This window comes from Bos javanicus, chromosome 10 (assembly GCF_032452875.1).
Source record: "Bos javanicus breed banteng chromosome 10, ARS-OSU_banteng_1.0, whole genome shotgun sequence".
NCBI lineage: Eukaryota > Metazoa > Chordata > Mammalia > Artiodactyla > Bovidae > Bos > Bos javanicus.
This window is the reverse complement of record NC_083877.1, coordinates 16,121,681-16,140,197: the sequence shown is the minus strand read 5'-3', so window position 1 is coordinate 16,140,197 and position 18,517 is coordinate 16,121,681. Positions and strand designations below refer to the sequence as shown.

The window sequence follows — 18,517 nt, the reverse complement described above, 5'->3', positions numbered from 1 at the left end:
ATTGAAGACTTTCAAATATTTAGTCATGTGATAGGTGGGCCTCCATTTGCACTCTTGTTCCAGGCCCCAGAAAGGTTAGGAGACCTCCTGAAGATCCTTCTTCAGAGAGGCTGCAAGGCATAACGGGGAACTCCTGAGTGCAGAACCAGAGGACCCACCTTACTGGACTTATTTTCATTCCTCGTTCATGAATCAGCAGCAACACGGCCTGCCTCACAGTGCTCTTTAGAAATCACGGGACATAATTATATGTGGAAGTGCTTCTTGACACGGAGACAATTCTCCAGGTGGAAACTCTTGCCCAAGAGCACGGCTTTCATGCCTTACCTCCTTCCTGTGGACTGGCTTGTCCCAGCAGTTGGCTCAGTGAAAGATGTAGGCCATGGTATTTTATACCACAGGCTTCCTCTTATGCCCAGTTGATCCAAGGGTGTTCAGGTGACCTACAACTTAAGAGTAGACAAAGATGAGCCGGATCAGAGAATATTTCCATTCTCCCATCAGTTCTCTCCCCTCCCCAGGACATCCTGTGTGCACTCAGCAACTCAGGAGAGCTGCTAATTCTCTCTACTCTGCCTCCTCTCTGGCCCCACCCTAACTCTCCATCTCATAAATGTAGTCTCATGGCATAAGCTAAGAAGTCGTTAGAGACTTGTAAGTCTTTTATCTAACACAGAGAAAAACTGAGATGGCTAAATTAGACAGGTTGTTATCTTCTACATGAAAGAACCAAATATTCCTGATCAAATTTAGAACAAAATTTGACCCTGGAAAGTGGACTTGGTAGAAATAAGGTCACAGAAGTGAACTTGCCATGACAGAATCTATCATCAGTGAAATCTAGTACTGACCAAATTGTGATCGATGAACCGAATTTCTGACATGAAACTTATGTGAAAAAGAATTAGTCCCCATGAAAATAGTTTCAGTCAACTCGAAATGAAAAAAGTGAAAAAATTGGAAATGGCTTAACTGGGCTTTATAGAAAATTGATCAAGGAATTAAATTGACTTAATGGAGTCCTTTCCGGAAAGCCCTTTCCCAAGGAAAATTCATCAAAGTCAGTGTACTTCCTAGCTACATCTTTGTATTTAAAATGTCTCCAGTGGATTCTCTGTGGAATTTTCATTTAGAGACTAGAACAGGTGGCCCACGGAGGTTGCACTTGAGAGGTCACAGCGTAGGTGTAGAGGGACTTGGAGAGTGTGGGCAGAGCCCTTTCTTCATAAGAATGTACTGCACTGGTATTAAGACAAATATAATCCAGACTGGATTTATTGCTTTATATTCACTATTATTCCATTAATTTTTTCTTCTGATATTAGAAGAAATTAACATTAAAGCACTTGTGTGGGTTCCTAAAAAGCACTGTGTGCCCTAGGCACTGTGGCTACTGGATAAGCTGGCTGTGGTAGGGGCCCTGGTCAAGGGTAAGCAGGAAAGTCTGGATGAACCTGGATGTAGGAGATGGAAGTTGCCAGTGTGACATCTCCTAGCCCAGCCTTCTTGCAGCTGCTCCGTTTTTCTCAAGGTTTGGTTTCCATTCACTTATCTCCACAGTGAATGTCTCATCTCTCTCCCTGGATTTCTGTTCTTGCAATCTTAAGAGCCCAACTAAACAATTCTAAGGCCCTCTCCCCACACTCACGAAGCCCCTCTCAGCAATCCATGTCGTGGTTGTCCCGCCCCAGCCGAACTGTCAGTGTGGAGGAAAGCCGGTATGCACGTGGTCCCTTCCCTGACTCAGCTGTGTGTTCCTGGGCTGAGACTGGCTCTTTCTCTTTAGACCCCCTTGAGTACTTGAGTACCTCCTGCCTGCCAGCCCCTGGGGCATAGACCTTCAGGCACAGCATTAAACAAGACACAGACCTGACCTCAAGCGGCTTATTCAGGGCCAGCTGAGGGCAGTTTTTCTCAACCTCAGGACTACTGACATCTGTGCTGGATAATTCTTTGTTGTGGGAGGCCATCCCATGTGTTGTAGGATGTTCAGTAAACTCCTAGCCTCTACCCACTAGGTGCCTCAAACTTTGGCCATGAAAATATCTTTGGCCCCCAAACTTTGGCCATGAAAATATCTACTGCCCAAACTTGGCCATGAAAATATCTACTGCCAGGTTCCTTGGTCGATGGGATTCTCCAGGCAAGAATACTGGAGTGGATTGCTATGCTCTCCTCCAGGGGATCTTCCCAACCCAGGAATCAAACTGGCATCTCTTATGTCTCCCGCATTGGCAGGCAGGTTCTTTACTACTAGCACCACCTGGGAAGCCCCAAATATCTCCAGACAATGCTAAATGTCCCCTAGGTGGCAGACATTGCCCTAATGAGAACCACTGGTTTAGAGAATGGGTGTTGACAACTGAGTCAAAGGGCTCAGGCATTACAATATAGCTCATCATGGGTTCCTTCAGAATGCCCACAGGAGCTGGAGGGGAGAGGGCTGCAGTTCAGGCTCTCAGAGATGCTTTATGGCTGAAGTGCGGCTTTAATTTGGATCTTGGAGCTGAGCAGAGCCTTGGAAGAACTGTCACAGCACAGAGAAGAACTGAGATAACTCTTATCATGTAAAATCAAGAAATGCTAATGCTCCAGTAGGAACAATGGGGGTTAGATAATGGGTAGATCTCATTATCAACTGGGGGTAAGGGCCTGTATAAATACCTAGGAAATCCTAAGATAATGCCAGGTTTGTTGTTATTGTTGCTAACTCGTGTCTAACTCTTTGTGACCCCCATGGACTGTAGCCCACCAGGGATTTCCCAGGCAAGAATACTGGAGTGGGTTGTCATTTTCTTCTCCAGGTGATCTTCCCCACCCAGGGATCAAACCAGTGTCTCCTGTATGGGCAGGAGGATTCTTTACCACTGAGCTACCAGGGAAGCCCAATACTTTCGGTCACCCATGAGTTAAATCTAGTTTAAAAATGTGTTCTGTTTGGTTCACCTAGTAAAAAATTAAGGTTTTTTTTTTTTTTTTTTTTTTTAATTATTTTTGGGCTGTGCTGGGTCTTTGTTGCTGCATGTGGGCTTCCTCTAGTTGCAGCAAGGTGGGGTTTATTCTCTGGTTGTGGCGTGTGGGCTTCTCTTGTTGTGGAGTGTGGACTCTAGGGTGCACGGCCTTCGGTAGTTGTGGCACACAGGCTTAGTCGCCTGAGGCATGTGGAATCTTCCTGGTCCCAGGAATTGAACTCATGTCCCTTGCATTGGCAGGTGAGTTCCCAACCACTGGACCATCAGAGAAGTCTCCAGCAAAACACTCTTAAAAAGGATGCAGTCACTCCATTTATACCAAGGTATACCTGATATAACTAACAGCTTACAATTTAGTTCACATTTTGACAGGAATCACAGTTTAGCCCAAGAGTCTCTGATTTCAAGGGTAACTTGCTCGGGGTGAGAGAAGGGTGGGAAATAACTTTGGGGAGGGGTCTGCGAGGCGGGGCTTAGGGGAACGGGCAGGGTCCTGGCTTTAAACTCCTTTTCCTAAACTGAGAATTGGAATTATTCTTTAAACCACAAGACAGCTGGGGCATTTCTTCTGGGTAGTTCCAGTGTGGGGAGAGTCTCCTTCCCACTGAAAAGACAGCAGCTGTGTGTGGTTTCCCTGACTTCTTTGGGTTTTCTGTTAACCTTACTTCTCTGTAGCTTTTGCCCTCAGGATCTGCTGGGCCCACCAGGCCTGGGCTGAGTTCTGAATTTCCCAAGGGGGTGGGCAGGCTGCACTGCGTGTGTGCGTTTGTGTGTACACGCTCACACACATGGGTCTGGGGCTCACTGTGACCCTGACCCATCTCCCAGAGAGTTCAGTGCTGAGGACTCTGGGGAACTGGTTTGTTTGGGGGGGATGGAGTAAATGAGAAGCCGCAGGGAGGCCTGCATTCAGCCGTTAAAGGGGATGCCCACTTCACTGGTCCCCTAGGACCACCCTAAGGATAAACTAGACGAATGGAAAGATGCTAAGAAGTTTAATGTAGCAAGTTTCTTTAGAATTTCATTACTGCAAATTCTGATTTGGAATTTGTAATATTTTAAAATATTTTGTTTTCATAGCAGACAATACGTGTGCCTCCTGAATCTATTACCTCACTGATTAGAGAGGGCAGGGACCCATTCTCAGTCATCAGTGTCTCCCCAGCAGCTGGCAGTGCTGGTAACTGGCTGCTATGACTCCTGTCAGATGGTTCCTGTGCCTTTTCATGTGTGTGTGTGCACATGCACACACAGACACACTCTCCTTAGATCTTATTCTGTGGCATATAGAGTTTTGAAAGTCCATTATGGAAGACAGTAAACAGCAGGAGGGTGTTAGAGGGGCTTGGAAGGGCTGCGATGCTAAGTCATCCAAAATCTAATGTAAATAGTCTGGGGATGCAGAATAAGCAGGGCACATATCAAGGAGACCTGATCGCTGAAGAAACCTCCTTTTTCTGGGCTCTTCTAATCATTCAGTGGAGCAAGTATCCATTTCAGCAGTTCTGATAGCATCCCCAGATGAAATGGGCTCATTTACCCATCTTGGGCCAAGACTGGGGCTGTGACCTGCATCCCTAGTCGAGCCCCCTGGGGTGGAGTCAGGAGATAGTGGATCGTGGCTATTGCTTGGGGATGATGGTTTGGAACATGGAATCTGGGGGCAGACATACCACACTGTCAAATTACTGAGTGACTTCTGGCAAATTGTTTGACTTCTGCAAGTTCCTTTTTTATCTGTGAAGTTCACATAGTACTTCCTCCTGAGACTGACAAAAGAATTAAAAGGCGAGTACATGGAGTCCTTTTGCCTGAGCCCACTACTGCTTGGCTCTGATTTGGGGAAGGGGAGGCTACGCAAAGCCCATCAGAGGAAGAGCACTTCTGGCTGTGGCTCAGGGCAGGCACAGCATCTTACCTCTGCTGTCCTGAGACAGGGAACACATGAAAAGAGTTGCATGACCTTGAGAGAGTTACTTAAACAGTGTTTCGTTTTCTCATCTACCACCCGAGTTAGGCTGAGCTGTACATGAGGTCGAGTTTGGGGGACAACAGTGGTACTTCTTCCCAAGCAAAAATGATCTAGAAACACCAATCCAGAACCATAGTTTGCTGTACCCTGACGCTCAGAGCTCTAGCCGATAAGCTCAGAGCTCTAGCTGATAAGCTACCTGGGTGACTCCTTCTGGTGGGTGTTTCCAGATGGAGGCAGCATCTCTTTTTGTTGCCCATAGGAGTGGAGATGATGCACTCTTCTCCTGATTACCTTGCCACACCATCGATGGAATTTGGGAATTAGTTTGGGGCCTCCCACCCTATATTCCATTGAATTGCAGAGATTTCATTTCACCCGTATTAAAAAAGCAAAGGCAGAATAACAGGTATTAAATTAAGATCATGCACTTTTGCCAAAGACCCTTCTACCCCCACCGGATCTCAGGGACTTCGGGTAAAGAATACACCTGCAATGCAAGAGACACAGGAGACCTAGGTTCGATCCTTGGGTCGGGAAGATCCTCTAGAGGAGGAAATGGCAACCCACTCTGGTATTCTTGCCTGGAGAATTCCATGGACAGAGGAGCTTGGTGGGCTATAGCCCGTGGAGTTGCAAAGAGTCGGTCGGATACAACTAAGCAACTACACACACTAGTTAACACTACTAGATTTTCTAAGCTGAAATGGAGCAGTCATTCTTACCTCCGGGTGCCGATGAGAACAGAGCAAAATCCCAGGAAGGCACTGGCTCTTCCAGGTGCTCAGCTTAGAGGCAGTGTGGGGTTGCCTGATAATACTCTACCTGAACTGTGTGTTTACCACCAGTTTGTGGGTTGCTCTATTTCTGACCCTTCACAGGACTTTTTTCTTCTTTTGCTGTTTTCTTGGCTACAGCTCCTCTTTGATGGTTTACTTTGCAGTCCTGTCATTTCACAAAATCCTACTCCTGAAAAAGGATTAGCAAAATTACACAGTGTTGCTGCTACTTAACATTCAGGAAATGCAGCATCCACACACAAGTTACCAATCATACTTACCAGATGGTAACTGTATCTTTTCCACCAGAAAGTGAGCAGCAAACACTGAAACTCGTCACTAGTACAGCATTTAAATTCACATCCAGTTTTGATTTGACATCCTTAATGAGCTGGTATAATGAAAGACAGTATTTTGTCCCTATATTGTTCACTATTTATAATAGCTACAATAATGCAGACTTGATATCTTTTAAATTGTCATGAAAAAAAAATCTCACCATAACCTACAATTTTGATATATTCTGCATCTGAATATACTTTTTGCAATACTTTGGAGTTCTATATTCAGAATGGGCTAATAGAAATAGCACATGGCAGGAAGGATAAAAACTAGCAGCTGATGATGGTGTCCATATATTTTTCTAGCACCACTGCTTAAGTTTAGTGATTACTTTTTGGTAGTTTATTTTAAAAACTTTAAGATCAACCAGTTCTCTCTTACTGGACTATATTAGGAAGCAGCTGATGCCCAGGGGTGGAGTAAGTTCCTGACGCGATAACAGCAGAGCCAGAGAGCCCGGTTTTCTGAGTCCCAGGTCTAGATTTCAGCTCATTGAACATGCCCTAAAGATCTCTGAGTTTTGGCCTTAAGCTTGGGGTCAACAAATTAAATGGCAACTCTGGCAAGTTCGGTTTCAGTGCACTTACAGAGTAAAGAGTGGTTGCTAATGGGCTGAATTGTGTCCCAATTCCATGGTGAAGTCCTAACCACTAGGACCTCAGATTGTGACTGTATTTGGAGAGAGGACCTTTCAAGAGGTGGTGGTTGTTTTGTTGCAAAGTCATGTCCGACTCTTGTGACCCCATGGAGTGTAGCGTGCCAGGCTCCTCTGTCCATGGGATTCTCCAGGCAAGAATATTGGAATGGGTTGCCATTTCCTTCTCCAGCAGATCTTCCTGACCCAGGGATCGAACCCAGGTCTCCCTCATTGCAGGCAGATTCTTTACCAACTGAACTTTGAGGGAAGCCTCTTATAGAGGTAGCTAAGGTAAAATGAGGTTTGTGAATTAATGGGCCCCGATTTAGTATGACAGGTTAGAACACAGGCAATACCACGTGAGGACACAGCAAGAAGGTGGCCATCTGCATGCCAAGGGAAGGGGCCTCAGAAGAAACTACCCCTGATGACATCTGGATTTTGGACTTATAGCCTCCAGAACTGCAAAGAAATAAATTCCCACTATTTAAGCCACACATTTCTATGGCATTTTTAAAAATGGCAGCCCGAGCAAATACAGTGGTCCAGACCAAAGGAAAATGCAGAACTCACATTATGTTTTTGTTTGTAATAGAAACACTATGTTGTTAAGCAGGATTCATTTATCTTAAGGATACAGTGGTAGCTTACGGAACCAGAGCAGAATGCAGCAGGCCTCAGAAATGCACTGGATCTAGGGCCTGGAGCACTGCCAAGATTCTGTTCTCATCTCTGCTTTTCATTGTGTATCTGCTTCAGTTTTGTTTTTTCTTTCTTAATTCATCCCAATTTCCAGTTCCTGGGAAGAGACTGACTGGCCCAGATTGAGTGAGGGACTAACCCTGTCTACAGTCATGCCGGAGGAGGCAGTCACAGGGCACACAGTGGCCATCAGAGCCCTCTGGAGACAGAGAAAGCATTCTCAGGAAAGCAGAGCTCACCAGACCATGAAATAGGCTCTCTGTAGCATGGAGGGTCTGACCCACCTCAAGGGCTATAGGGAGGCTAATATGTGACGCTCAGTGTGCTGAAGTGGAACGGTTGATGTATTAACAGTTTGGCTACAAATAGCAAAATTAAGGCAAGAGCAGCCTGAGACCTCATTCAGACCAAGAACTGCTTGTATCCTGATGGCTGTTTCCCAACTGAGGATGAGAGAGAAGGAAGAAATGCCAACAATGCTGATTAGCAGCCTGTCAAAGGATACGCACTCATTAGCTAGAAAAAGTTGACTGGTGATCAACTGGAACTCCAACATACAAATGGTATGGAATATTTATAACCTAAAAAATAATGTACAATGAAACATAACAGAAAGCCAGACTGGTCTCTGATTTCATACATACTTGGGAGCCTAAATCATTACTCTCTGAAAGGAAGAGGGGAAAAGATTAAGTAACGTTTTTTGTTCTAGAGAAGAGGGTAACATGGAAAATACAAGAATAAATTTTCAATTAAATCAGAATGAGTCAAAAACGGTCACCAGCCTGCATTAGCATGGGAAAAGGCGTCCTCACCACTGTCATGGCACCCTGCTTTTGCTCACATTACCTCTTCTTCTCCCAGCTGGCACCCAGGCCTAAAGCCCCTGCTTAGCTCCATCTCCTCTGTAACACCCTCCCTGACTGACCATATCATTTGGCATTTTATTTTTCTGAAACTGTTTGTGGACACTGTGTTCTCCACCGCCCCACCCAGGACTAAACCTCCTTAGGGTGAAGGCCCTTATGATATTCCCCAATTTGTCTTAAAGGGTCTCATACACCTTTCACGAACATTTATTGTGTGACTAGTTGCCACCAGCTGAACCGAAAACGGTCAGAAATCTGCTTGCCGGGCTCAAGTAATCTTAGAATAAACAGAGAAGAGAAACATCCAGGTATAGTCCTTTTAAGATAAAAACTTTATTTTACAATTATATAAAGCAGCTTTACGTTAAGCACAAACAATCCATTTACTTTGTATAGAAACAAAATACCTTTCCATCTGCAAAAAATCAAGTTTTGCTGTGTATAAAACTAACATGTGCACATTGTGCTTAAACTGCAAAGTCTGTACAGCTTTACAAAGGACTACCCTTCAGAAGGGCATCCAGTAAACACGTTATTGCATATTTAACATATGGTCTATAACCCACATGTACAATGGAGAAACAAGAAAAACAATCACAAGGAGGATGAAAATAGCAGCTTTCAGTGAAACTTTTGCACACCTATAAAGAAAAAGGACTGCCACATCGGAAGAGTTGTGCTTGTGTGTCATTTCTTGTATTTGCTCACGTACACTGGATGGTTTTTGGATGAAGCCTTTATGTACAGTAACTCTGAAAGGGTCAAACTTGACCTTTATCTGGAAACTTTTGGCTGGTTTTATAACTGAAGTGGCAATAGATTTAATTAAACATCAAAGCTAACTCAAGATAAGTGTAAACAACTAATACCCATAATCTTGGAACAAGGAAAAATTTAAAGAATTAAAAAAAAAAAAAAAAGGCAAAATACCTTCCCCATTTTCTCTAATCTCAGACTAAACATTTTGCATGATTTAAAACCCTAGAAAACTCCATGTGTTTAGGAACAAAAATGACAGATGGTCTTGGGCAGTGTTTCCCCACATATGTCCCTCAGATCATTTGCCTCAGAATTACCTGAATGCGTATTTTAAAAATTCAGACTACCATGCTTCACTGGCAGATTTACTGGATATCTGGAATCTGTATTTTAGTAAGCTCCCAGGTGATTCTGAGGCATTCTAAAGTTTGAGAACCACTGGTTTGTACTGCCAGGGATGCTACAGGTTCAACTCACCCTCTTTGAAAATCCTGGGATCACAGGAAAAATCGAGTTGCTGTTGCAACATGGAAGGCAGTATGAGACCAACAGCAAAGAAATTGCAATGCCATTTCTAGATCAAAATGTCTATTTTCAGTGAGAAAAGACAGCCACATTGTTAAGGCACTGGGATTTGTCACAGAAGCAGTACCACACTGTTTTCACTGATCCCCTCAATCTGAAGTAGCAGTATGCAAACAGAAGGCAGAAGTCTGGACTGCTCTAAATAATAACAAGTACAATGGCGTAAAAAGGATTTCCAGACTGGAGAAACGTTATTTTTGAGCGGTGAAAATAAAATAAAAAAAGGAGTCTAGATATTCTTATTGAGACATCTAATGTATGAAGACTACAAAGGTCAACAGCTAGGGGGAACTGTTGTGGCAAAATTGACGTGTGGTCAGTTAAACTGGGAGTTTCAACTTATTTTTCCATGGCCAGTTTCCATGGGCTTCCCTGGTGGCTCAGATGGTGAAGACTCTGCCTGCAATGTAGGAGACCCAGGTTCGGTCCCTGGGTTGGGAAGTTCCCCTGGAGCCAGGGAATGGCTACTCACTCTAGTGTTCTTGCCTCGAGAATTCCATGGACAAAGAAGCCTGGCGGGCTACAGTCTACGAGGTCACAAAGAGTTGGACACGACTTAGTGATTAACAGTTTCATGTCAGTTGTAGGTCTTCGTTCCGGCTGCTGATACAACATATATGTTGCTCAAAGGCATGTATGCATTTTGCCATTTCTGAGTGGTGTTGGTAGACTAAGTCCAGGCAAGATGCAGGGGCAGGCAGGTGCCCAACTCGCTCTTGACGTGCATTTCATACAGGTCACACACACACTGCACTGCGTGTGTCAGACTCAGTCCTCTGAAAGTACCGGATCTCGTATTTCCAATCTGTATAAGTTATTGTATTGATTTACTGTATTGTCATACACTAAAACAGAGACAGCAAAATCAACCTCCCTCAGTTCTGACCTACTGCCTAAGTCCTAGAGCAGACACTGCCCAGGGTGTGAGGGCTATGATGCCTATTTATGTGAGGTATGTGGGATATAAAACCAAAATAAAGGTCTGATTACACATGTACAGCTAATATAGTAGCATCACTTTTATCCAAGAGCTGAAATAATTTAAAATTAAAAACTGCAAAGAAAAAACACCAGAAAAGTTTGGAAAGCTTACACAAAAACTATGTATTTTGTGTACATCAATAGTTTGGAAAGCTGTAGACCAAGAATGATCTAAGTAGGAAAAAAATCTGCTACAATCCTTATAATATCTGACCTAATATTTTTCCTTAAAGGGGAAAAGAATCTAGAAAAGGCAGTGGTAGTGGGTTTATTAAACTTACTACCTCCTCATCAAATCTAGGTTTATAGTAAAATTTCCCAAATGTCCCCAAAATGTCCCCCCAAAATAGACAAAACTCTCGAGTGTAGTCTGAAATGAAATACAAAATTTGAGATAGTGGCAAAAAGAAACCACCACAATGGGGGTACAGGAGGGGTATACTGATTATCAAATCTTTACTGATTGTAGATAGTTTCATAAAACAGATAACATTTTTGTTCTGTTTTGTAATTTCTTGTGCAGTCAACAAGTTTCATTTTAGTTGTGCTTACATTATATAACTGTGAAGCCTGAACACTGGTTGTGTTTTTAATTTATACACTTCAAGCAAACCATAAATTCAAAATATTCTCCATATATAACAACTTGAACAAATACAACAAATGCTCATCCACCCCTAAGAAATTAATTTATAGAAAAGAAAAATCATTTTTAAAGTTGCACACAGTCCACTATTCAGGCTACAAGTACATATTTACTGTATTTTAGCACATTATTTTTTAAAGTCTGCTTTCAACATAAACATAAATAACCACATTTTAAAAGAGCCCCATACTAAGTTTTCAGACAAGTGCTGGACAGCTGGCCATCAACAGCTACTTACCATTGTCTTTCTCAAATCGAGAGAACTGGACTACCTGTAGAACTGAACAGAGTGATAAGCGAGGCCAAGTTAAACATCTTCATTCAGCCCACTGACTAAACACTTTTCTGCTATAAATGCCATCGACATTCTAAACACTAAACCCATGGAATGCAATTATCTCAGAAGACTGGTTTTAAGGATCATTTATCACTTTGATGTAATCCACAAAAACCTAGTATACAACCTTTTAAAATGTGCCTATGCTCTGCTGACACAGAGTCTCTAGTTTCTGTGTACAGCAGAGGCTGACGTAGGATTTTGGTTCTGAGCTCTAGTTGTGCTTTGCCCGGCTGCCTTTAAGGTAGCTCTTCCACCTCTTGACAAATTCTTTGAAGATTGGGGACTCATCAATGGTGCTAAGCAGCTGCAGTTGATTGATGTGGGTGGTGTGATAGTCCCAGCGGGCCAGGTTGGGGGCAATGCCAAGCATGAAGTGCCGGAGGTCGTAGATGGTTCCTGAGCCAGTGTCGTACAAGGGGAGCATGGCTTTAAGGGATTCCATGCCACGCTCATACAAGGACCTCGCTTCTTTCCCGAGTTTTTCCCCTGCAGTTTCTTTTAAGTCATACAGCCCAATTAAAGAATACATAAAGCCATTTAAAACAAAAGAGCTAGGTGTAGTTGGATATTCTTCATACCAGTCATGTTTATTCATAAACACAGCCTTGACTCCATGCTGCTCTGACAGAAACTTGTAAGGGGCTGTTGCCCTTAAAGCTGAATTGAGGAATATATGGTCTTTTGTTAAGAGATAGGCCCTGACTAATGTAGAAATGGCTTGCCCTTGGGCCATGGCGGAGTACCACCCTGGCTCTAAAGACTTGAAGCCTTCCCCTAACTTACGGGTCACCATAATCGGCCAGCCGCCTTTCTCATCCTGGTTCCTCACCAGCCAGTCACTGGCAGCGAAGAAGGCAGCCATGTGGGCTGTGGTAGAGATGGTAATGTTGTCAAGGAAGCCCTTCCCTTTCGCAATCAACCTAACCACCTTCTTGGGCATTATTCTTGTTGGCTTGACAGCTTTTGTGTTGGAAAGACCCACTCCTTTCCTGAGGTCAGTGACCAGGTCCCGGGTAACTGTGCTCCATGATGTTCTGGGCCCGATGCCATAGTATATGTCTCTTTCTTTAAAAGCAATTAGCTGGGTATTTGAGACATAATGTACAGTGAAGAGCTGATTCTTTTCTGTCGTCTCCAGAACCACAGACACACTTCCATTTGTTAAGAACTTGAGGTCAAATGAAATAATAAAATCTTTTGTGTTCCCCAGTTGCAAGGATACACCTTCACTGGTTTCTGTAGGGGAAAAAATATACCAAAAAATACTGGTTAGAATAGAAGGTTTCTCTCTGTATTTAAAAGTTACTTGCAATTCATCCTTGATAACCACTGACCATACAAAATTAATACATCAATATTTTATATGTTGGATTATTATTTTTTTAATTTTTATTTTTACTAAGTTAACCACAAACAAATGACAGAACTGTTGAGTCCATGATGGCTTGTGAGCATCAGACCAAAGCTCTTTTACCTTTTGGCCTGTCTAGTTTACATCAGCAGGGTTAATGGCCTTAGCATATACACTGTGGTCAAACTGCCTTTTCTAGATCAAAACTGGTTGATCAATAATCAATGGCTGGCTAATATACCTATTCTACAAAAAGAAAAAAAAATAGCCAAAAGCTGGTTCCACACATAGTATTACAAGAAAGAGGCTAGAAGAGAAGAACGGTTAGATATGAATTGATGGATCAGACAATTATGGAAGTTGTATGAAGAATGAGAACATCTTAAACATCAAATGATGTTTTGAGTGATTTTTTGAAAACCAATTTCAAAAATTTTTTTTTTTGGCTATGCTGCATGCTTGTGGGATCGTAGTTCCCCCATCAGCAACTGAACCCAGCCCCTCACAGTAGAAGCATGGAGTCCTAAATACTGGACTGCCAGGGAATTCCCCCCAAATTTTTTATTTAATTAATATTTGGTAAGTATTTACTGTGTTCTAAGTGCTTTACACATTAATTCATTTAGCCATTATAACAATTACAAGAGTAGTGCCATTATTACTCTTTATGGATGATGAACAGAGACAGAAAAGTATCTTGCCTAAGGTACAAAGAGTTGAACCCAGGTTGTTTAGTCTGGCTCTATAAAGTACATGCTCTTAATCACCCATCGTTGGAGATGATAGGTTTGTTTTCAGACATTCACTGGAATTGTGAATAAAACTTCTGGAAATTAAGCAATGGGCTCCTATAGTCAACAAAGTGAGGAATACTGGGGGAGATGGAGGGGAAAGCATAGGTTTTGGAGTTAAACAAACCTAGTTTGAATTATTAACTCCAACACTTACTAGCTTTGAGATGTTCAACAAGATATATCTTTTAGCCTTGGTTTCTTCATGTGTTAAGTAGAGATAATATTACTTTGCAAGGAAACTGTGAAGATTAAAAAGAAAAAGGATAGTGGATTGAAACATAGTAAAAAACGATGTTGATAATTCTGAAGCCAAAGGGTTCAGAGACTGAAAAAATAGTAAGAGCTGTTCTATTTGGCAAATAGTCAAACAGGAAATTTCTCTTGCATATCTATAGTATGAAGACAGCTGACTCTCGGAAAGTTGACTTCTATGAATAAAAGAAACTGAGCATATTAAAACCAAACAGTAGCAGCAGCAGGAAGAAGAAGGAAGAAGAAATCGAACAACAAAATGTTTCTTCTTCCTGTTGCTGCTACTGTTTGCTTATAATATGCTCAGTTTCTTTTACTGCTCTAAATAGAACAGAATTCAAGGGATGGTTCTAAAAAGCTTCTCAGCCCTTGAGGAGATCAAGATGAGGGCTGCTGTTTTCCACCCTAATCCAGACTACACTATTCATCAATGTAAAAATAAGCCTTCTAGAAGAACCCAAAATCAAAAGTCCTTTTTAGTCTAAGCATTTCCTGCTACAAGCCATAAGCTAAATATTCTTAAACATCTCCATGTACTTTCTCACCCAGCCAAGCTTGTTGTTTTACAATAGGCAAAGATGCTCTGTGTACTAGAATATCACAGAATGCCACAGGATAAAAGAAGTTTTAGTCACAGAATACAAAACTAAAGGTCACTCATTATTTGCACTGCATTAAACACTCATAAATCCGTTACTTAAGGCCATCTAGAAGGAGTAGATTTGTATTGTGGCTTTCAAGGTCTGTGAATTACACAGCCATCAATAAAGGACAAGGAGAGAATACAGAAAAGGTCTTCTAACCTTTTCTCTCTTTTTATTTACCAACTGGCAAGGCTGGTGGGAGGAAGGATGAGTTCTGCTCTTGACAACATTTCTCCACAGAAAACTAAGCCTGAGGTGCTAACTAAAATTATTCCATTGTCTTTTTAACTAATGAACTCATTAATTCTCATGGATATTGATTAGTGGAGAGAAATACATTACATCCCAATTAATGAGACTGTCTTAGTAAAAGGGGAAATGTTGCATAAAGTTAATTTGATTTTATAAAAGATTTTATTAATGAAATGGCTTTATATGAAGTTTGAAACAATCTAGCACATTAACAAAATTCCACAGAGGAAGCAGGCCTGGTTGGTGATGCTATATTAACTTGAAAAAATAAAAAGCTACTGGTAAAAAATAGGCAAAGGAAAGGATGGCTCTCTCTAGAAAGAAAAATTTCTACTTTAATGCAAAATAGTTTGAAAATTAAAGGATGAATACTATGCTTAAATATTAAACTGAGGAACTTCATTCCTATGGGATATAGAGCTCTGGAAGGAGAAAGCCCTCATGCAGTAACCTGGTTCTTGTGGCCTGGCTCTTCACACAGTAAATATTCCTTATATAACCTTGAACTTTTTAGCTGATCCTTTTTTAGATTTCATTTGGGTGACACTATTTGTGTCTTTATCTATGTAATATCAAGGCATCTACTAATGTGATTTTTACAACCATAAAAATCATTTTAAGGGAGTATCAGGCGCCATAAATCAACATAAAATTAGCAAACACACATAAAGCAGGACTTACCTGGAGCAATGAACTGTTTAACATTGGTGAATCTTGACTTATCAGCCACACTAGCCATAAAGCAGCCCTTGGGCACAGTCCAGTCATTGGGCTTGCTGTTTTTGTCCCTGTCTTCTGCTGTTTCATATACCTCTATATGAGGGGGTTTTTCAGTTAGATTCTTGCTGTAGTGACTTAACCCATACTGTGCAATCTGGATTGGGTAGAAATAGCCTTGAGGTCCCCACTGTGTAGATAAAGGTACACCTATAAAATAGAAAAACAAAATAAATAACTATCTCCAGACATTCATAATCCTATTCTGAATACCACTTTTCACTGTTTTACTTCACAGGGTTATCCAGTAACTTTAAAGCTTCCTTATTACACTGTTTTCATAATTACTAAAAATAGTACCAAATTAACCAGAAATGAAAACCAAAATTAAATGTTTATTCATTCTCACTCACTATTTGTTGACAGATGACAATGCATTGTTGTAAATTGTAAATTATCTTTTAAGGACTGATTTTTAATGAGTGCTACTCTTGCTCATAGCTATAGGTGTCATTTTTCATAATTCTATTTCATCATTCAAGTTCTATACAATTTAAACACATATATTGATAGTTAACAATTACCTGTTTTATTCTAGAGTATTAAACCTGAAATTTTCTTAACATCTGTACTTAACAGTGAAGTTAATTATCTTTCCCTCCAATGTCAAGATTTGGTCTAGCAACTATATCATCAGATGGTTAAAGTACTTGCTTAAGAAGCCAGCTATGATAGGCAACTTAAAGTATAAACAATTTGCAATTCTTTCTCATATCCCTCATGTCAAAATGTAATTCCTGAGAATAAGGAGTACTTAAAAAAAAAAAAAAAGAATTACGGTTGTATATTTAACCGTGGATTTTTAAAAAAAAATACATTTATTTTTATTTATTTGGCTGTCTAAGGTCTTAGCTGCAGCATGTGGAATCTAGTTCCCCTACCAGGGATTGAACCCAGGCCCCCTGCATTGGGAGTACAGAGTTTTAACCACTGGACCACAAAGGAAGTCCCTTAACCATAGATTTTTGATAAATTCATTAATGGATTACTTCTTGTAAAGTTCTAAGTAAAACTTTCAAATGTTTGGTATGAGTATTTACTTTAGTAATTGCTTACATGGGAAATACAGTAATACCACTGTACAGAACATTTTATTATTGTATCATGGTGTATGTGTTGAGAGATAACTCCTATTTGGAGTCCTAAAATATGTTAACAAGCAACAGATGGGTACAGCAGAAACCAGGAACTTATAAAACCATATGCGTTTTGGTGTAGTTTCAAAATAGTTTAAGGAATTGGGTTTAAGAAACTAGGCTGCAGATAAGCTTTTTAAATTCAATATTCTTTCTCCAAGGGTAGATTTCTTTTTTCAAAAGATTTTCACTGAGTAAAAGGAAGGTTTATACTATCTTATTATATGGGTAATAACTATGATAATGTGCAATTGGCCTAAGAAGTGATAGACCGATCAATGGAACAGAACAGTAGGCCAGAAACATACTCTAGTTTTAAAATATTTTAGTATAATGATAAAGACTGTATCATTGATCAGCAGGGGAAAGAAGATTCAATAAATGTTAGGGGGGAAAACATCTAAAATTAGACCTTGGCTTTGTACCATTTGCCAAAATATAAATCAGCTTAGAGGGACTAAAATATTAAATGTAAAAATACAAAACCATAAAACTATTAGAGAAAATAAAGATTAATAGCGATTTTCTAAGCATAAAAGTAGTAATTTTTAAAAAATTCCTTAGTAAATAGAACTAAAATTTTCTAAAACTAACAAACCATAAGTAAAATGAAAAGACAGTCAAATTAAAGAAAATATCTTTAGCAAATGTGACAAGGTTTTACTACCCTTGCTATATATATATAAAAGGTCTCACAATATATTTTTCCAAAAAACAACACTAATCACAATGAAAAAAGAGGGGAAAGAAAATCAAGGCCATTCTATAACAGTTAAAAGGATATGAAAAAGATACCTGACCTCACTAATTGCTACAGAAAGCAAATTATGAGATCCCTTTGTAAATGACAGATTAAAAAACAATGTTTCATGATGGCAGGAGTGAGATTATTCCATACATTTTTACAGAATGTCCTGATTATGAGTATTAGTGCTTAAAATGCTCAATAAATATTCAATAACAAGAGGAAATAATCCTGTTGAGGGGAAAAAAATACAAAATCTACTACAGAGAGTGATTCTAAACTGTTTAAAAAAATGTATATATACAACAACAACAAAAAGATTGGGAAAAACATCAAAATATAAACAGTGGTTATAGATGCTTTTCACTTTTTCTTTAGCACCTAAGGCACCTAATAAGCTTACACATTTTTAAAAAGCTACTGGGGGAAAAAGGTTTGGCAATGGATAACTTTCAAGTTTCTAACAAACTATTACCCTCTTGAACAATAAATATCATTACAACTATGTTAAAACATATACCTAGGTATAAAGACCTTCTGAGAATATACAAAAATGGTAATCATTATCTTGAATGGTAAGAATCTATATGAATTTGACCCCTTCCTTCTACTAAACATTCTGTAAAGATATTACAAAAATTAAAGTATTAAGATATGAAAATTACTTTTTATAACAAAATGAGAAAAATGAAATAAAACTCAAACCAAGCAATCTTAAAATACATTATGTTCTTTCCTTTGATTAAATTATATACTTTAAAGTCAAATTCAGTTTGGCTTTCTGATCAATTCTAGGTTTGAAATATAAATTCCAAAACATCCATGAGGAACCCTCAGTGCTCCAAATTTTAAAGACAAGGAAAGACAATATAGACAGCAGACTGTAGGAGTTCCAATATAGGTTCAGAGAAAATGGTACTATGTATTATCTTGTTCTGAGAACTTTAACCCTTCAACCAGAGATGATACCTGGCTGATCTGA

At 40.3% G+C, this 18,517-nt stretch overlaps 1 protein-coding gene across 2 annotated transcripts in view; it reads right to left on the bottom strand.

Annotated features, from left to right (window-relative positions):
- Positions 1–8,587: 8,587 nt before the first annotated feature.
- Positions 8,588–18,517, bottom strand: part of GLCE (glucuronic acid epimerase) — a 110,074-nt gene continuing 100,144 nt past the window's right edge. For both annotated transcript variants that reach the window (XM_061430198.1, XM_061430199.1), the window contains exons 3-4: positions 15,559–15,804; positions 8,588–12,820 (exon numbers count right to left, since the gene is read on the bottom strand). In XM_061430198.1, the coding sequence (XP_061286182.1) occupies positions 11,796–12,820; positions 15,559–15,804 (1,271 nt within the window). In that variant the 3' untranslated portion in view covers positions 8,588–11,795. The remainder of the gene's footprint in view (positions 12,821–15,558; positions 15,805–18,517) is intronic.